The following is a 17,631-nucleotide window of genomic DNA, read 5'->3' as shown; positions in this document are numbered from 1 at the left end:
TTAATGGAAAAGGAAAGATGACAAATACCATTTCCAAGGGACAATGCAAATGTGTACCAAATAAGTGTTTACCAGAAATGTTCACATTTTTATTTATTTTTATTTGGGGGCGGGTGGCTGTAACAGTAGTAGCCTTTCATTTTTTTATTTTTTGCCATTTCCTTTTCCTTCCACTTTCCTGAGAATCCTCATGTCACTCCCCAGCCTCTCTCCCTCTGGTTTCAGAAATGTATACATTGAATACACAAATTTTCACAAGATCCAAAAGAATCATAAGGGGGCTGGGGATGTAACTCTGTTGGTAGAGAGCTTGCCCTGCATGCACAAGCAAGGCCCTGGATTCAATCCCCAGCACCACACACACACACAAAAAAAAAATCATAAATAAGCAAGAAAGAGGATAATTGAGAAATTCCTTTTAAGTAGATATAGAAGGTGGGAATGATAATAAATATCAAAAATAATAATTTATGAAGACTATGACTTTAAAATAAAAAACACAAAGTGACTGGTTGTTTTCTCTAGAATTATAGTGCTTTTTAAACCCTCAAATTAGAAAATATTAGGACATATTATTTCATATTTAAGAACAAAGCCTAGAAAGTAGGAAGATGTAATATCATATCTTCTCTTTGTTGAAACAGTGGAGGACAGGAAGGAAAAACCTGTGGAGAAATCAGCTGTCTCTACTTCTGTACCTACAAAGCCAACAGAAACTCTCCCAAAGGCCTCTTCCTGTACCCCAGTGCCTGTGACCATGACAGCAACCCCACCTCTTCCAAAGCCTGTGAATACTTCTCTTCTGTCCCCGTCCCCAGCTTTGGCTTTGCCCAACCTGGCTAACGTGGATCTGGCAAAGATTAGTTCCATCCTTAGCAGTCTAACATCAGTCATGAAAAATACTGGTAAGTAAGCCTAGAGAAGAAGATAAAAAGCTGATTTCTAGCTTTTAAAATTGAGCCATTAGTCTGTTTTTTTGTTGTTTAATTTTGTTTAAAAAATGCAGTGAAAATGTAGAAAAATTAGAAAATTAGCACAGTGAATAAAATAAATGTCTGTCATCATATTACCCCAAATGAAATCACTTATATTTATTTATTCTTACAAGTATATGTGTATGTGAGTGTTTGAGAGATTAAAAATTCTTTTAATAATTGAAATAACCAAACATGGTGTCTCACGCCTGTAATCCAGTGGGTCTGGAGGCTGAGGCAGGAGGATCATAAGTTCAAAGCCAGACTCAGCAACAGTGAGGCGTTGAGCAACTCAGTGAGAGGCTCTCTCTAAATAAAATACAAAATTGGGCTGGGGATGTGGCTCAGCAGCTGAGTGTCCCTGAATTTAATCCCCAGTACCCCCCCCAAAAAAATAATTAATTGGTTGATTTTAAAAAATAAAAGGGCTGGGGATATAACTTGTCTCACGGCCAAGTGCTGGGTTCAATCCCCAGCACCACACACATATACACAAGAAAAACTAAATGAAAATGTATGCAAGTAGAATATCCCATGTACTCATCACTCAGTTATAATAGGGTAACCCTGAAAAATCTATACCATATTCACTCTGGATTATTTTGAAGAAATTTCCAATTTAAACTTATTTTTTCTTTTCTTTTTTTTTTCCCCCTATACTAAGGATTTTACTCTGGTGCTTTACCACTGAGCTACATCCCTAACCCTGTTTTGTATTTTGATATAGGGCCTCAGTAAGTTGCTTAGGGCCTTAGTAAATTGGTAAAACTGGCCTTGAACTTACAATCCTCCTGCCTTAGCCTCCCACATTACTGAGATCACAGGCATGTGCCACTACACCCAGTCCAAACATTTAATTTCATCATAAATATTTACATACTTCTAAAAGATGGAGACTCTTGGGCTGGATGTAGCTCAGTGGTTGAGTGCTTGCATAGCATGTGCAAGGTCATGTATCAACTCCCCAGAACCAGGGGGCGGGTGTGGGGGGGGAGTTGGATAAAGGCTTTTCATATGTTATAACAAAATTGATATCCAAGAATATATACTATTTTATGTACCTAGTATATGAAAGTTTCTGTTCCTCACCTTCTCTACTGTTTTACTTCATTTAATCTGTGTCACATTCAACCTTTACAAATTGTTTTAATGTTTTTCATTGATTAAAGATGTGATTAAAACTTTCTTCTATTTGCTTATTTCTGTTTCTTTGTGAAATAATCTGTTCATAGTTTTTTATCATCTTTTAAATAGTCAAATGTTTTTCTCTTTATATACCATTTTATATGTTAAAATCAACCATTTTGAAATGTAAAAAAAAAAAATAATAACGATCATTATTTCAAAAGCAAGACACGGACATATGCCATAGCAGAGTCCTGCGATCGCAGAGGATCTGACCATCCGTCATCCAGCAGTGCTTACTGAGTACTAATGGGGCTCTTAAGTATAGGAACTATTTGGCAGTGGAAAAAAAGCAGTTTGCCTAGTCTCTCTTTGTTGGAGTTCTTAAAACTAATGAATATATAATAAAATAACTTGTTTATTTTAAGGATGTTCCAAATAGAAGTAGCGTATCTTAATTTTCAGATTTTTTTTCTCTTTGTACATTCCATGATAAGGGACCATTTGTGGATCAGACGAGAAGAATTTCTGTTAAACATATCAGACTCATTGAAGTGAGTGGAAAATGTAATGAATTGAAAGGTCATTTTTGAATTGCGTTTTCTTGAGTTCATCTTTCTGCCACCAGGGGTCAGTCCTGCATCAAGACCTTCTCCAGGAACTCCTACCAGTCCCAGCAACCTCACCAGTGGCCTGAAAACACCTGCACCTGCCACAACAACATCTCACAACCCTCTGGCAAATATCCTCTCCAAGGTGGAGATCACCCCAGAGAGCATTCTATCTGCTCTTTCCAAAACCCAGACACAGTCAGCCCCTGCACTACAAGGTAAACTGATATCTGCAAGAGGGACTTGAATTGTGTTTATCCCTGGCTTAATCCTGTATCCCATTTCTGAGGAATCCAAAGGCATAAAATGTATAATACAATTAGTTCCTGATTCTCATCTTTTTGTTTTCATGAATGTATGATCTCTGCCTCAGTTGATCTCTCCCTCTGTCCAGCTTTGCCAGTGTGTTTTACATGTAAAACTGCCTATTTCTAACTTTTTTTTTTTTAAGGTCAATCTGATCTCTACTCTTTTTTTTCCAGACACCAACACAACCCTTTTTAAATACCTCAGTATAATTATGCAATAAATTATAAATACCATAATAGTATCTTCATTGTAGTGATATACTCAATGTCAGTAATCTCAACCAGGGGCCTCTAGGGGACATGTATCAAGGAATAGAGACATTTGTGGTTGTCACGACTAGGCAAGGGGATACTAGTGGGTCAGAGCCATGTGGATGTTGCTAAACATTGTATAATGCATAGGAAAACCCCCAACAGCAAAGAATTATTCATCCCACAATGTCAAAAGTGCTGAGCTTGAGAAATTGTGCTCTGTGTGAATATAATAATATAGGTATCTCTTAATTTTCTGTTTCCTAAACTGTTTTGTAAGTGATCAGTCAAGTACTGTATTATGGTGAATTTTGTTATAAGATATAGAAAATTTTGTTACACAGAACTAAGTACTATAAAGTAATAATACATAGATTAATAATACATAGATCAATAATCCATATATTGAGACCAGCAATCAGTAGTTGATGATAATACTGTGGCACATCTTGAACCACGAATTTTAGGAACAGTTCATTTGAAGGATTGACATGCTTGTGATTTCTCCTTTTCAATCCCTCTCCTATTGCTATCTTATAGTAACAACAAAAATCTTGAACTCATTTGTGTGATTAACATATGAAACTACACCTTAAAGCTTTTCCTTGGGTTAGATTTCTGAAACAGTATCGTGTGGACTTGGGCTTTGTCATCTGGAAAAAGTTGCATGGAACTAACTAAGCATGTTTTGGGGTTTTTTTTTTTGTTGTTGTTGTTTGTTTTTTAAAATTTTTTTTTTTTTTATCATTTTTGGAACTGGGGGGTCGAACCCAGGGCTTTGCAAATGCAAGGCAGACGCTTTGCCACTGAGCTACATCCAGCCCATTAAGCATGTTTTGACAGAATAAGAAATGACAACCCCCAAAATACAATTTTTGTGGACTAACAAGGTGGTTCATCAACTTTTATTTACTTATAGAAAGTCGAATTCTATAACATTCAAATGACTGTGTCCAGCAGCATAAATAGATGTGTTTATTAAATGTCTCCAAGAGGGCTAGGGTTGTGGCTCAGCGGTAGACACTTGCCTAGCTTGTGCAAGGCCCTGGGTTCGATCCTCAGCACCACATAAAAATAGATAAATAAAAATGTCTCCAAGAAATCTCTTAAAACTTGGTTCTGTGATAAGGGTCCATAGTCCTTATTTACAGATTTTTGACACAAAATAATGTTTAATAGTGAAACACAATTTTATTTATTCCAGAAATCTGGGTGGTATCTATCTTAACAAGATGATCTTTTGAAGAATTTATCCCACAGTATCTTAAAGATATGCTGAAATATCTTTTAAAAGTTACATGACATTATTACGTATCACATTGTAGTACTTGAGGACTTCTGGGTTTGGTGACAACAATGACTGGTAGGAATTAAAATTAAATTAAACTGTTAGGAAAGGAAAAATTGTATAGCCTGGAAACTTTTCAGAATGAAACATGCTTTCCCTCCCCCCTCCCCAGGATAACTGAAGTTAAATATCAATTGTTTGGATATTATCTAACATTGATATTAGATTACAGAAAAATTTTAAAAAAAAACAAAAAACAGGAAACATTAGAATTTTGCCAGGCATGGTGGCTTATGCCTAAAATCCGAGCAGCTAAAGAGACTGAGAGAAGAGAATCACAAGTTCAAGACTAGCCTCAAGAACTTATTGAGGCCCTAAGCAACTTAGCAAGACCTGTCTCAAAATAAAAAATAAAAAGGTCTGGGGATACGGCTCAGTGTTTAAGCACCCTTGGGTTCATTTCCCAGTTCTTCCCACACTCAAAATAAATAAAAAGTAATACTGGAGTGGCCCTAAAATTATTCACACCGTAAATCTCCGCAAATATGGGTTAAAATTGATATTTTGAAGACATATTAATTAACCAGAGTTACCATATAAAATTATGAAATACTCTTTTACAATATCATTGCTGAGGATAAGTTTTAGTACAATTTATTAACTAAAATCTATACATTTGGGGCTGGAAATGTATCTCAATGGTAGAGTGCTTCTCTTGCATACAAGAAGCCCTGGGTTCAAACCTCAGTACCAAAAAGAGAAAAATTTATATACTTGCATGAAATAAAGTTTTCATTTATGACCAGAAATTCATTAAATTTTCCAAAACATGGTTAAATTTATCTGCTCTTCTGTTACCTCTTTGTCAGATATTTTTAAAATATTTTTTTAGTTGTAGACGGACACAATACCTTTATTTTATTTATTTATTTTTAAAACATTTTCTACAGGAGTAGTTTGCTTTCATGAACCTTCAACCTTTGTCCCAAAGAGCTCTTTCTCAGTACTTCTGAGGAGGTTTTGTCTGTCATTGAATAGGGTTGAATCTCATCATTATCAGTTTTGATTAATCAATAATCCTTGGTTTTTCCAAGTTATAGAATAGAAATTTTGTTTTCTTGTGAAAGGATCAGTACCCCTTTTTGTCTGGCTTTTAAGTCTTTGTGGTGTGTGTTTATCTCATTTTTATTGCTACATTTTACAATCAGATTTGATAGTTAAAAGCGTTGTATTCTAAAAGGTAACAACCAGTCTAGCAGGAGATACTTCTACTCCCCATTCTAATGGATTTCTCAAGTTTGCACATGTTGTCTCCCTCTTAGGAGTCACAGTGTGTACTGTTAACCTTAGAGGTGATTGTGGAGCTGGGAAAGGAAAGGTAGGGCAGGGTATCTGTTTGCATTTTGAGAACTATTTCCACAGATCAAACATTAAGAAATACTGGCTTAAGTTGTTGTTTTAAGAATAATTTTGCTTCCTTTCTTTTCCTGCTTTGCCTTGTTTCAACTATGAGTGATTCTGACATGAGAATCTCTCCCTTCCTGTTGCCTTTTATTGTGCTGTTTTGGACACGTTTCTGAACTACACGGGAAACATTTCAGTGATTTTTCTCTCTTGGATTGATAAATAAGTCCAGTGTTTTTTATGACCTTGAGCCAGTACTTGTTTGGTCTGGATTCCCTTTGGCTTCATATTTTAAAACCCATCTGGTTCCCACCAGAATGAGTGAGGATATCTCATAAGCCTACATTGTTTTTATTATATGGCAGGGAGTTGTTCTTTTTAACCCCTCTAATCTTTGTTTTTACAGGCCTGTCATCTTTACTTCAGAGTGTTACTGGGAACCCAGTTCCATCCAGTGAAGCTGCATCTCAGAGCACATCAGCTTCCCCTGCCAATACCACAGTCTCTACCATAAAAGGAAGAAATGTGTCCTCTAATACCCAATCTTTTATTCCCAAAAGCTTCAACTATTCTCCTAATTCATCAGCTTCTGAAGTCTCTTCAACTTCAGCCAGCAAGACATCAATTGGGCAAAGTCCAGGGCTTCCAAGCACTACGTTTAAACTGCCATCCAACTCTTTAGGGTTTGCAGGTACCCACAGTACTAGCCCTGCTGCCCCGCCGACCGAAGTTGCCATGTGCCAATCTTCAGAGATCTCCAAGCCAAAACTGGAGTCAGAGTCCACCTCCCCAAGCCTGGAAATGAAGATCCACAACTTCTTAAAAGGTAATCCTGGTTTCAGTGGCTTAAACTTAAATATCCCAATCCTGAGCAGTTTGGGGTCCAGTGCCCCATCCGAGAGCCATCCCTCAGACTTCCAGCGTGGCCCTACTAGCACTTCAATCGACAACATTGATGGAACCCCTGTACGGGATGAACGGAGTGGAACACCCACCCAGGATGAGATGATGGACAAGCCTACGTCCAGCAGTGTAGATACTATGTCCCTGCTTTCTAAGATCATTAGCCCGGGTTCTTCAACACCCAGCAGTACAAGATCACCACCCCCTGGGAGAGATGAAAACTACCCCCGGGAGCTCTCCAATTCTGTATCTACATATCGACCCTTTGGCCTGGGCAGCGAATCTCCCTATAAGCAACCTTCTGATGGAATGGAGAGACCGTCTTCCCTGATGGACTCTTCACAGGAAAAATTCTATCCAGATACTTCTTTCCATGAAGATGAAGATTACCGAGATTTTGAGTACTCAGGGCCTCCACCTTCTGCTATGATGAACCTGGAGAAGAAACCAGCCAAATCTATCCTCAAGTCCAGCAAGGTGTCTGATGCCCCGGAGTACCAGCCAATCCTGTCCAGTTATAGCCACAGGGCCCAAGAATTTGGGGTAAAGTCAGCCTTCCCTCCATCTGTAAGAGCCCTCCTGGACTCTAGTGAGAACTGTGACCGTCTGGCTTCTTCCCCTGGGCTCTTTGGTGCCTTCAGCATAAGAGGGAATGAACCTGGGTCTGACCGGTCACCATCACCGAGTAAGAATGATTCATTTTTCACCCCTGACTCCAACCACAATAGCTTGTCTCAGTCTACCACTGGGCATCTCAGTTTGCCACAGAAGCAGTACCCAGACTCTCCTCACCCAGTCCCACATCGTTCCCTTTTCTCTCCGCAGAATACCCTCGCTGCTCCCACGGGCCACCCACCCACGTCAGGCGTGGAGAAAGTCCTGGCCTCCACCATTTCCACCACGTCGACGATTGAGTTTAAGAATATGCTTAAAAACGCCTCACGCAAGCCCTCAGATGACAAGCATTTTGGCCAGACCCCCAACAAGGGCACTTCAAGTGATGGTGTCGGTCTCTCTAACCTCACCCAGTCCAGCTTGACTACCGCTGACCAGCAGCAGCAAGAAGAGCACTACCGCATAGAAACCCGCGTGTCCTCCTCCTGCCTAGACTTGCCTGATAGCACAGAAGAAAAAGGGGCCCCGATAGAAACTCTGGGTTACCATAATGCCGCTAATAGAAGGATGTCGGGGGAGCCGATACAGACCGTAGAGTCCATCCGAGTTCCTGGGAAGGGGAATAGAGGACATGGGCGCGAGGCTTCAAGGGTGGGCTGGTTCGACCTGAGCACATCGGGCAGCTCTTTTGACAATGGCCCCTCAAGTGCCTCTGATTTGGCATCCCTTGGGGGTGGGGGCAGCGGAGGCCTCACTGGCTTTAAAACAACACCATACAAGGAACGGGCACCCCAGTTTCAGGAGAGTGTCGGCAACTTTCGTTCCAACAGTTTCAACTCAACATTTGAGCATCATCTCCCCCCGTCCCCCTTGGAACATGGGACACCCTTCCAGAGAGAGCCAGTTGGGCCGTCATCTGCCCCACCTGCCCCTCCTAAGGATCACAGTGGTATCTTCTCTCGAGATGCGCCCGCTCACCTGCCCTCTGTGGATCTTACGAATCCCTTCACAAAGGAGGCAGCCCTGGCCCATGCTGCCCCACCGCCTCCTCCTGGGGAGCACAGCGGGGTTCCCTTCCCTGCCCCGCCCCCTCCTCCGCCCCCCGGGGAACATAGCAGCAGTGGTGGGAGTGGTGTCCCCTTTTCTGCTCCGCCCCCTCCTCCACCCCCTGTTGACCACTCTGGAGTTGTGCCCTTCCCGACCCCTCCACTGGCAGAGCACGGAGTGGCAGGGGCTGTGGCAGTGTTCCCCAAGGACCATAGCTCCCTCCTTCAAGGGACCCTGGCTGAGCATTTTGGGGTGCTCGCAGGACCCAGGGACCATGGGGGCCCCACCCAACGGGACCTCAACGGCCCTGGCCTTAGCCGTGTGCGGGAGAGCCTGAGCCTACCCGCCCACTCTCTGGAGCACCTGGGCCCAGCTCATGGAGGAGGTGGGGGAGGCGGCACCAGCGGCAGTGGCCCCCCCTTGGGTCCCTCACACAGAGACACCATCAACCGGAGTGGTATGATTTTACGGAGTCCCCGGCCAGACTTTCGGCCTCGGGAACCTTTTCTCGGCAGAGACCCATTCCACAGTTTAAAGAGACCCAGGCCACCTTTCGCTAGGGGCCCTCCGTTCTTTGCACCAAAACGCCCGTTCTTCCCTCCCAGGTACTGATGGAAACCAAGGGAAAGGAGCATTTTGAACAGTCTAGAGAGCATTGCAAGTAGGAGTTTGGTTTATTGCTGTTTTTATTTGTTTTCCCTCCCTTGATTTATTTTTTTTATTATGATAAAGGGCCTCCCTTCCAAATTAAAAAGTCATCTCTGCTTACATTTTACTATTCCATCCAGTCCCTCCTCCGACAGCACTTACTTCCTTCTCCAAGCTATTTGTATTTAAGAAAGAAACACAACCAAAGCCACTTCATTTGGCTGGGGGCTTGGGGAGTGGGGAGGAAACAATCTTTATTTTATCCCAGCTATTAAAGAGTATAACTACATTTGAAATAAAACTTCCATCAGTACAGATAATAACATGTGCAATGTTGGGGTGTTATTTTGGGCTTGGCTTCTGTAGTAGTGATGGAAGGATCCCTGTCCTCTTCCTTCTCCAACAAAGTAACTGCTGTAACCAGTGCGATTCCCTGTTCTCGCTCTGCCCTGCTGGCAGCCAGGAGGTGTTGCAAGGGAGGAAATGTGGAAGATCTTGGGCCTGTCAGGGTTTTTTGGTTTTGGTTTTTTGTTGTTTTTTTTTCTGTCAGGTTTCTTTGTTTCGTTTTTAAAGGCATGTTGTTCTTTCCCCTTTTCCTAAAATCTTACTTTTTTTTTTTCTTCCTCCAATCAGACCCTTCCTCTAAAGTACTATCAGGCAGTAACTTTGAGGAAATAGAAAACTCATTCTATACTGGTCAAAATTTTTCTCCTTTTAGAAGGAATTAAAGCGGGCTGAATATAAGTTCCAGGTTAAAATAAGGATATATGCCTACCATACATCAAACTAGGAAGGACCCATTGAGGTGTGCTGGGACCTGACTGTCTTCTGTAAGCAAGAGGGAACAGGACACATTTCCAGGCATCTTGCACCAAGCTCTTGCTTTCTGCTTTTCTTTCTTTCTTATTTTTGCCCCTCGATCTTCATTTCTATTTTAACTAGAAAGTCACTACAGTTGACAGTTGATACAAAGATGCAAATGAAATATTATCCCTGCATTTTTCTTATAGAAGTTAATTTTACTTCTCTAACATGGTGTTCATTTGGTGGTTTTCAGCAAACGTTAACTATTAGAGAAAGGTTTGTCTTCAGCTTGGTTTCCCCCCTTGCCTCAGTCCTGTATCACCCCTACTCTTGGTAACTCAGAGGAGGAGATTCAATAGTACTTTATATTATACCTCTTTAAGTATGTCTTGGAAACAGATGGGTGTTACTGTTCATGTCATTACAGAGAAAAAGAAAGACCTGAAAAATCCAAATTGCCCCACTCTGCAGATAGCAACCTATCACATTTCAGTGCTCACGCTTCATCCCCACTTCTTATGCTCAACAGGAGGCAAAGAATGTTTCTGCTTTTCATTTTACATGAAAGAGGTATACTTTCCTTCTCCTCGGACTAAAAGGCTTGTTTATGTTCTCCAACTAGTATTTGGGAGAAAGACAGTCACTGTACTTTGTTTAATCTTTGTATCTAGGGACCCTGAAAAGCAAAAACTGCTTACTAATTTTTTGGGGGGTGGGTTTTTTGTTTTTTGTTTTTTATTTTTACCCCAAGGTACTGGTAAACCTCCAGATAGATGAGTAAAACAGTGTGTGTTGAGTTTTTGAAGGAATCCTAGCAAATTTCATATATTTTCTCCCAAGTTAGTACAGTACTAACTATGAGGAAGGATGGGAATTGCTTTGGATTTCTCCAGTTGGGTATCAAAGGTGGAGGAGAGTGAGCAGTATAGTGACAAAAGATGACTCTTTGTCTCAGAATAAACTTGCCTTTCAGAGAAAGCAGCTTAAACCAGGTCCATCATAGCTTGGGAGTTTTTATGTGATGTTTTCCCCATTATTTATTTGGGCTCACCTTGTGTTCTGTGGTTAGCATGCGCCAGCTCATTCATCTTCCTAATGCGCGTCTGATCTTGAGCCTGCTGTTCTTTGTTTCTTTGACCCTCAAGCCTCTTTGCCCTGTAGCTGTCTCCACAAAAATGCATGATACCATGACCTTGTGAGTGGGATGGGGTATATAGTATAGCAAAGCAAAGGAAGCATAGTTATTTTGAGTCCTGAGGCATTTGTTTTGTGAAAAAGCATAACTGAATGGGGGTGGAGGTAAGGGAAATTCTGTCTGAGAATTGATTTTTTATTTTATTTTATTTTACTTTTTTTTTTTTTTTTGCAGAAATTAAGTGGGATTTTTTTTTTCTAGAATAAAAAAAATGTGAATTCTTTCTGCTGCTCTTGTTTAAGCTAATGTAGTGTTTACTTGAAAAGGCTCTCTGACCATTTGATTTTAGCAGAAAATGTGGGGATGTCAGGAAAGTGGCTTCCTTAGTATTGGGGCAGGGTAATTGTCCTCAAAAACATGATGGCTGATCCTTGAAAGGAAGACATTGTACAGTTCAAAGTTGGACTTTTAAGGGGTTGGGTTTTTGTGGGGTGTTTTTGTTCATTTGCCACAGAGTCCTTAGTACATTTGTTTCAGGATGGAAATGAGGATTTGTATGAGACTGTCAGCTATTAATTTTAAGGAAATCGCTACAGCAGTAAATGAAGTCAACAATGTATATATGTGATATAGTGAAACAAAAAAAGACACTTCTGGTATTCATAAACATGAGACAAAGGGGTTTTATTCTTTCTGTGTCTGTGATTTAAAACTCCAAGACCATGCTCTGACTTTTGTATTTCAACCTGAGTTTAAAAAATAAACAAGATATTTTTTAAAGAAAGTATAACATACTGTGTCTTAGCAAGGACATGACTCATATGAAAGCAGAATATGAGAAATTATTACTAAGGTCCTGGTGCTCACTGTAAAATCACAGACAAAGAATTCTAGTGAATACACTAGTACCACTTTAGTGATACGTATCAGAAGTAGGGTCCTTAAGTATTTTGTAAGGGTTCACTCTTCAGCCAGCTAACATGAGAGCTCCCTCCCTGCTTCCCTCTGCCTGCCCAAGAGTCAAGGTAAATAGAATTTTGTTGATTCCAGGGAAGGTTGATTCCAAAGTAGGATTTTTATCCTGATACCAGGAAAACAATGTGGTATATATGGTACAGCAAACCTATCTAGATAATGTGAATATGCTAAACTTCCCAATTGCAGAATATTCACTATCAGTCCTGAAGTTACCTGTTCACACAGTTAAGCTTCAGCTGTTACTGTTTTGAAGCCGCTGTAAATTACTGCTTCCCTTCTTCCCTCCCCCCCCCCTTTTTTTTAAATTGGTGGGGGTGCCTGTTAAGATTAAAATTAGATATGTTGGTGATATTCTCACGTGTTCAGTGTGGAAAACAAAATAAGTACATGCTTTAGAGGCAACAACAATGAAATCCTTTTGAAATGTGTATTGATATCATTTAATAAAATAACTAGTTCTAAAGGTTTGACATTTTTCTTTGAGATTGGGGCTTTGTTCAAGGGCCCCTGGCTTCTCTGGTGAGTCCAAATAGAAGGGAACTTCTCCAGGAGCTGAAACTGCTGCTTTGAGGAGCAAACCTGTGGTTGGAAAATCAAAATTTTCTCCAGCAAAGATCCAACATGACTGTTCAGGGCTGAAGGTGAAACCAGCTACAGAATACAGAAAGAAAATCCTGGATGTATCTCTGAAGATGCAGTTGTATTGGCTTTTGGTCTAAGGGTATGTGGGGAAGGGGGAGTGAGTGGCCTGTATGCTCACACATTTCTGAGGCACCACAGAGTGGCCACAGACCATCCGACTCATTCCTTCCTTATGACCACTTACACTTTCTTCTAACCATTCCTTTAAAAAAAAAAAATCTTTGTCCCCAATATTTTATTTTCCAGTTTAATAAAATATAGCTTTCTTTGTTGTGTGGTTGACTTTTCCCCTCACATTGATCTTGTCCAGCTGTCCCCTTTGACTTCTGTGGTTATTATCCCTAAAGGCTATCTGAGCTTCAGATCTTCATGGCCTTGTGAGTTTTGTTTGATCCTTGGTATAATTGTGTAATGGGTGGGGTGAGACCAAGATGTTCAGGAAGTGGTTGGTGATGAAGTGGGATATATACTGTTTAGATATTGTGTGTCTTCCAAAAGTTGTACAATTGTGAGCCAAGAAATATTTTAAAGCAGGCATAGAATTGTGGGGAGGGTGTGGTAAGGATCCTTCTGGCCAATTCTTTCCCCACGTCTACCCTTGTTGCGTATTGGCAACCTGTCACACAGAATCCTAACTTAACCCTCCTCTCTTACCCCATCCCTTCTTATAACCCAGTGAAGCTTAATAATGGAATGTTGGCTTTAAGGGGTGGTGAAGAGGGCTGGTCACTGCATATGGGTCAGGCCTGGGTCACTGGCAGGGTAGAAGGCTCTAAATAGCAGGCTTGATTATGTGAAGCTACGTATATGTGCCCCAAGACACTTCTGAAATAGCAACAGCCTAGGCACACACGCAGCAAGTACAGCGCACCTCTGTGCTGGCTGCCTCTGGAATGTAGCTCACCCCTTCTTCCTATGCCTTCCTGGAAACTGGTCTTGCCCACCTTATTTTCTCTGTCCCTTAAGAAAGTCACAGCCTTGAGACTTCCTCATTGGCCTTTCTGGGTACATTGTTGAAAACTCGTAACTTCCTCCCCCTAAATCACTATAGGTAAGCCTATCCTGCGCAGAAGGGATGAGTTACCCTGTGTAGTCATAAGCCACCACCAGGTGGGTATTGGGGTGTCTCATACTTGCTTATGAGTAACTGTGCAGCTGAGCCTGATCAGCTGCTGTCCACAGTTGCTGAGTAATAACTCACTGAGGCTGCGCCAACAAGGCTGCTAGAGGGTCACCAGTAGGACAGATACTTTTTTTTTTAGTTGTCAGTGTATATTTATATGTGGTGCTGAGAATTGAACTCACGCATGCCAGGCCAGTGCTCTACCCCCCAGCCCTGAGGGGCGCCTTTGCTGTGAAGGAAATGAGTAGGTGTGATGTGAACTGGAGACCTACTTCTGATGGTGCCGAGGGAGCGGACAACTCCCTTGCTTAGTCCAAGTTTGTGGAAAGGAGGAAAGGATGAGATCCATATAGAGATTGATGGTCAGTTCCCGTAGGTGGTTTGGTTTTGTTGTTACTGAGGATTGAGCCCAGGAGGATCTCATCCTTGCTAAGCTCTTGTTCTACCACTAAGCTATATCCCTAGCTCCTCCATTTTTTTCCCAATATTTTGTTTTTTAGTTGTAGTTGGACACAATACCTTTATTTTATGTGTGGTGCTGAGGATCGAACCCAGGGCCACACACCAGGTCAGCGCTCTGCCACTGAGCCACAATGCCAGCCCTCCTCCATTTTTTCCCCAGAACTTTCTCTTTGTTCTCACCTAAACAAGAGTCAAAAGTTGAGAATACAGGTGTGGGTGGAGGGGCTAGTGAGTTCTGCTGTGCCAACTGAGAAACAAATAGGTAGTACTTTTTTGTGTGTTTGACTCAAAAGGGTGTTGGCTAAACCAGTTTATCCTGGACGTGCGTAGGTTCATAGAAAATTAAATATTCCAGCAAATTGACTTCCTTATCCCCAGTGTATCTCCTTATGTTTGGGAAATACTCCAGTCCTTTGCCAAATAATTTGCAGAAAAGAGAAGACTTGACACCAATACATTTTTCTTGGAATAGTTAATATAGAATGGATAGGAAAATATGGACAGCATCCAGTAGAGATTAGTGAAGGGTTGTTTTGAAATTTTACAGAAAAGTGGGGCTTAGTTGTACATAGGGGCCTATAGATTCCCTAAGACCTTTAAGAGTATTTTTGCTCCTGTCCTCTACCCTAAAATGACACATCCCTATACTGGCTCCTGAATTCAGAGTGTTTCTATTCCCATTCACCCACCCTCCCCCCCAACACACACACACTCTGGCCTCTACCTGACAAACCAGTGTTAAAGAGGCCAGGGGTGAGGGGTGTCTGTTTTCTCCTTTCTCTTCTACAGAGAAGAGATGTCTCTGGGAAGGGAAATTTGTGAAGATTTTAGGTGAGCCCGAACCTTCGATTTTCAAAGCCGAAGTTCAGTTTATCTCCATGCCCCTGACAAGAAGCTTAGGACACCACATCTTTGTATGTGGTGCTGAGGATCGAACCCAGGCCACATGCATGCCAGGCGAGCGCGCTACCGCTTGAGCCACACCCCCAGCCCGGGAGGTCTATTCTAAAAGCTGAGAATTTCCTAGAATTTGACTAAGGGCCTAGGATGGCTTCTACTTAAGATTCCCCTTCCCCTACACTTGTATGGAAATCTTAAGATTTCCTCCATGCTTCTTCCTTAACTTCAATCTGATAGAGAAAAGTTGGACAATACCTCTGCACCCTATTTAGGACTTGGCCATAAGTATCTGCATAGAGAAAAGTGAAGCATTCTGGTCCAAGAGACAAAGTGGACAACCCAAGTTGTGGAGTCGGAGAGAAAGCTTGATTTTTCTGAGGACAATTTTCCATGTTTTAAAGGGAGCATAGGAATACTACCCGACAAATGAGACATCGAAAGCATAGCACTTGGCACAACGCAGATGTTCAGGGGTATTCTGGCAGGCAGGGGTAGAGTGGACAAAAAGTTTCAGGATGTTCCCCAGAGACTTAATGGGTCAAAATTCCCTAAGGCTGAGGCATCTACTAGTTAGAAGTTATAGAAGAACCAATAATTAATGAATTGACCTTTGCTGACATTGTGCTTGCTTGCTAAGAAGGGTGGGATGGCATAACTCTTGACATACCTTTCCCCACTGCAACACCAGTTATAAAGGTGATGATGTGGTAGTTGATTGATAGCATCACCTCAGCACCCAAATCAGTGCACTGCACACAATATTAAGCAGTCAGTTAATGTTTGAGGGATGAGTATAAGGAGATGCCATCCCAGGATAGCCTACTTTATTCCTACAATCCTAACAAAAGAGGGCAAGATAAAATGATTAAAGAAATTGTGTCAGTGTACATATCGTTTGGTGCTTCAAGTCAATTCAGTAATTGGTACATACTTAATAATCATCAAGCACTTACCATTTTATTGCCTGCAATATAACACTCCCTTGGTCCTTTTAGAGCAAAACTGCAAGAAAAGTTCTGCCTGTTGTCACCATTTCTGAATGCCATTTAAAAATTCTTACTACTGGCCAGGTATGGTGGTGCTCACTCGCCTGTAATCCCAGTGGCTTGGGAGGCTGGAATAGGAGGATAGATAGAGAGTTCAAAGCCAGCCTCAGCAACAGCAAGGTGCTAAGCAACTCAGTGAGACCCTGCCTCTAAATGGAATGCAAAACAGGGCTGAGGATGTGGCTCAGTGGTTGAGTGCCCCTGAGTTCAATCCCCAGTACAAAACAAACTTACTATCTTCTGACTGTGCTGCCCCTACACACACTCACAAGTAATCATCTTCTCCCGCAGTCAGTCTCTCTCTCTTCTCTCTCTCTCTCTCTCTCTCTCTCTCTCTCTCTCTCTCTCTCTCTCTCTCTCTCTCTTTCAGGGTGTCTAACATACCAGAAGATGGAGCCAAGATCCAGAGTGGTGCAAGAATTTCCTGAGTTTCTGGAAAACTAGATTAAACAGCTTTCTCTGACAACCCTTGATTCCATCACCAATGAAACTGGAGAACCAACTCTAACCATCCCTACTCCCAGGTGAGGGGACTAAATGGGAATTACTGAGAGGCTCAGTCACCCACAAGCTTCATCCTTTGCTACAAATCCAACCATGTTTCTATTTTTACTGTGTAAACTAATCAAATGTGGGGTTATCCTGTATCACAGATAGAACAATGGAAAGGGAGAGAAGAGATAAAGGAAGTCGGGAGCTGGGGTGGGAGGGAGCAGAGGCAGGAGGCAGCTACCTCCCCCAGGCGGTGGGGAAGTGCGCGGGAGTAGAGTGCACGAGTGAAGAAAGCCTGAGTGGGCAGGTCCTGGACTCCGAAGCCAGCAGGGCTCAGATCAAGAGGTATCTAAGGTCCCTCTTAAGTACCATGGTACGAAGGGACTCTGAGGGTGACCAGCCTTAAAGCTGTTATGTCCATTCATTATAATAACTTCTTGTTGCTGTTGCTCTTTACCATATACCAAGCCCTCTGCCAGACCATTTATATAAAATTTACCCCAACATTTGAGAGTGATACTAATATTCTTATCTATAAATATGAAAACTTAGGCTTAGAGAAATTAAGTAGTTCGGAAAAAAAAAGTTAATGGTAGGTCCGGGATTTATCCTCGGTTTGTCCAAAATCAAGCTCTTAGTTTCCAACCTGCCTTAAGGATCATGTATAAGAAAATTTATGGTTAAAGGGAAATAGTTGCCATTTCCGGTCATTTCTGTTCCACTCTTGCTCTGGAGAACTCTGCCCTGTTCTCGAAGGCGCTGGACCATTGTTGCTGCTTGGGGCTTGGGCTGAAACGCCGCGGGTTTCTCAGTTTCAGGTGTGTGTAACAGTTTCCTTCTTCCGGGTCACCGGAACCACTCTCACAGCGGCTGG

General features: G+C 41.8%; 1 protein-coding gene across 4 annotated transcripts in view; it reads left to right on the top strand.

Moving 5' to 3' along the window:
* The window catches only part of Rprd2 (regulation of nuclear pre-mRNA domain containing 2), an 89,809-nt gene extending 77,254 nt beyond the window's left edge, over positions 1 to 12,555 (top strand). For 2 of the 4 annotated variants that reach the window (XM_046421634.2, XM_046421633.2), the window contains 4 exons: positions 645 to 905; positions 2,728 to 2,928; positions 6,369 to 7,550; positions 7,691 to 7,931. In XM_046421634.2, the coding sequence (XP_046277590.1) occupies positions 645 to 905; positions 2,728 to 2,928; positions 6,369 to 7,550; positions 7,691 to 7,779 (1,733 nt within the window). In that variant the 3' untranslated portion in view covers positions 7,780 to 7,931. Of the gene's footprint in view, positions 1 to 644; positions 906 to 2,727; positions 2,929 to 6,368 lie in introns of all 4 variants that reach the window. The other 2 variants (XM_046421632.2, XM_046421631.2) reach the window with 1 other exon arrangement.
* Positions 12,556 to 17,631: the final 5,076 nt, after the last annotated feature.

This window comes from Marmota monax, unplaced genomic scaffold, assembly GCF_021218885.2.
Source record: "Marmota monax isolate L192 unplaced genomic scaffold, Marmota_monax_Labrador192_F-V1.1 WCK01_AAM20220418_F8-fsc00108, whole genome shotgun sequence".
NCBI classification, from domain to species: domain Eukaryota; kingdom Metazoa; phylum Chordata; class Mammalia; order Rodentia; family Sciuridae; genus Marmota; species Marmota monax.
The sequence above is the reverse complement of the archived record's forward strand: the minus strand, read 5'-3'. Positions and strand labels throughout refer to the sequence as shown.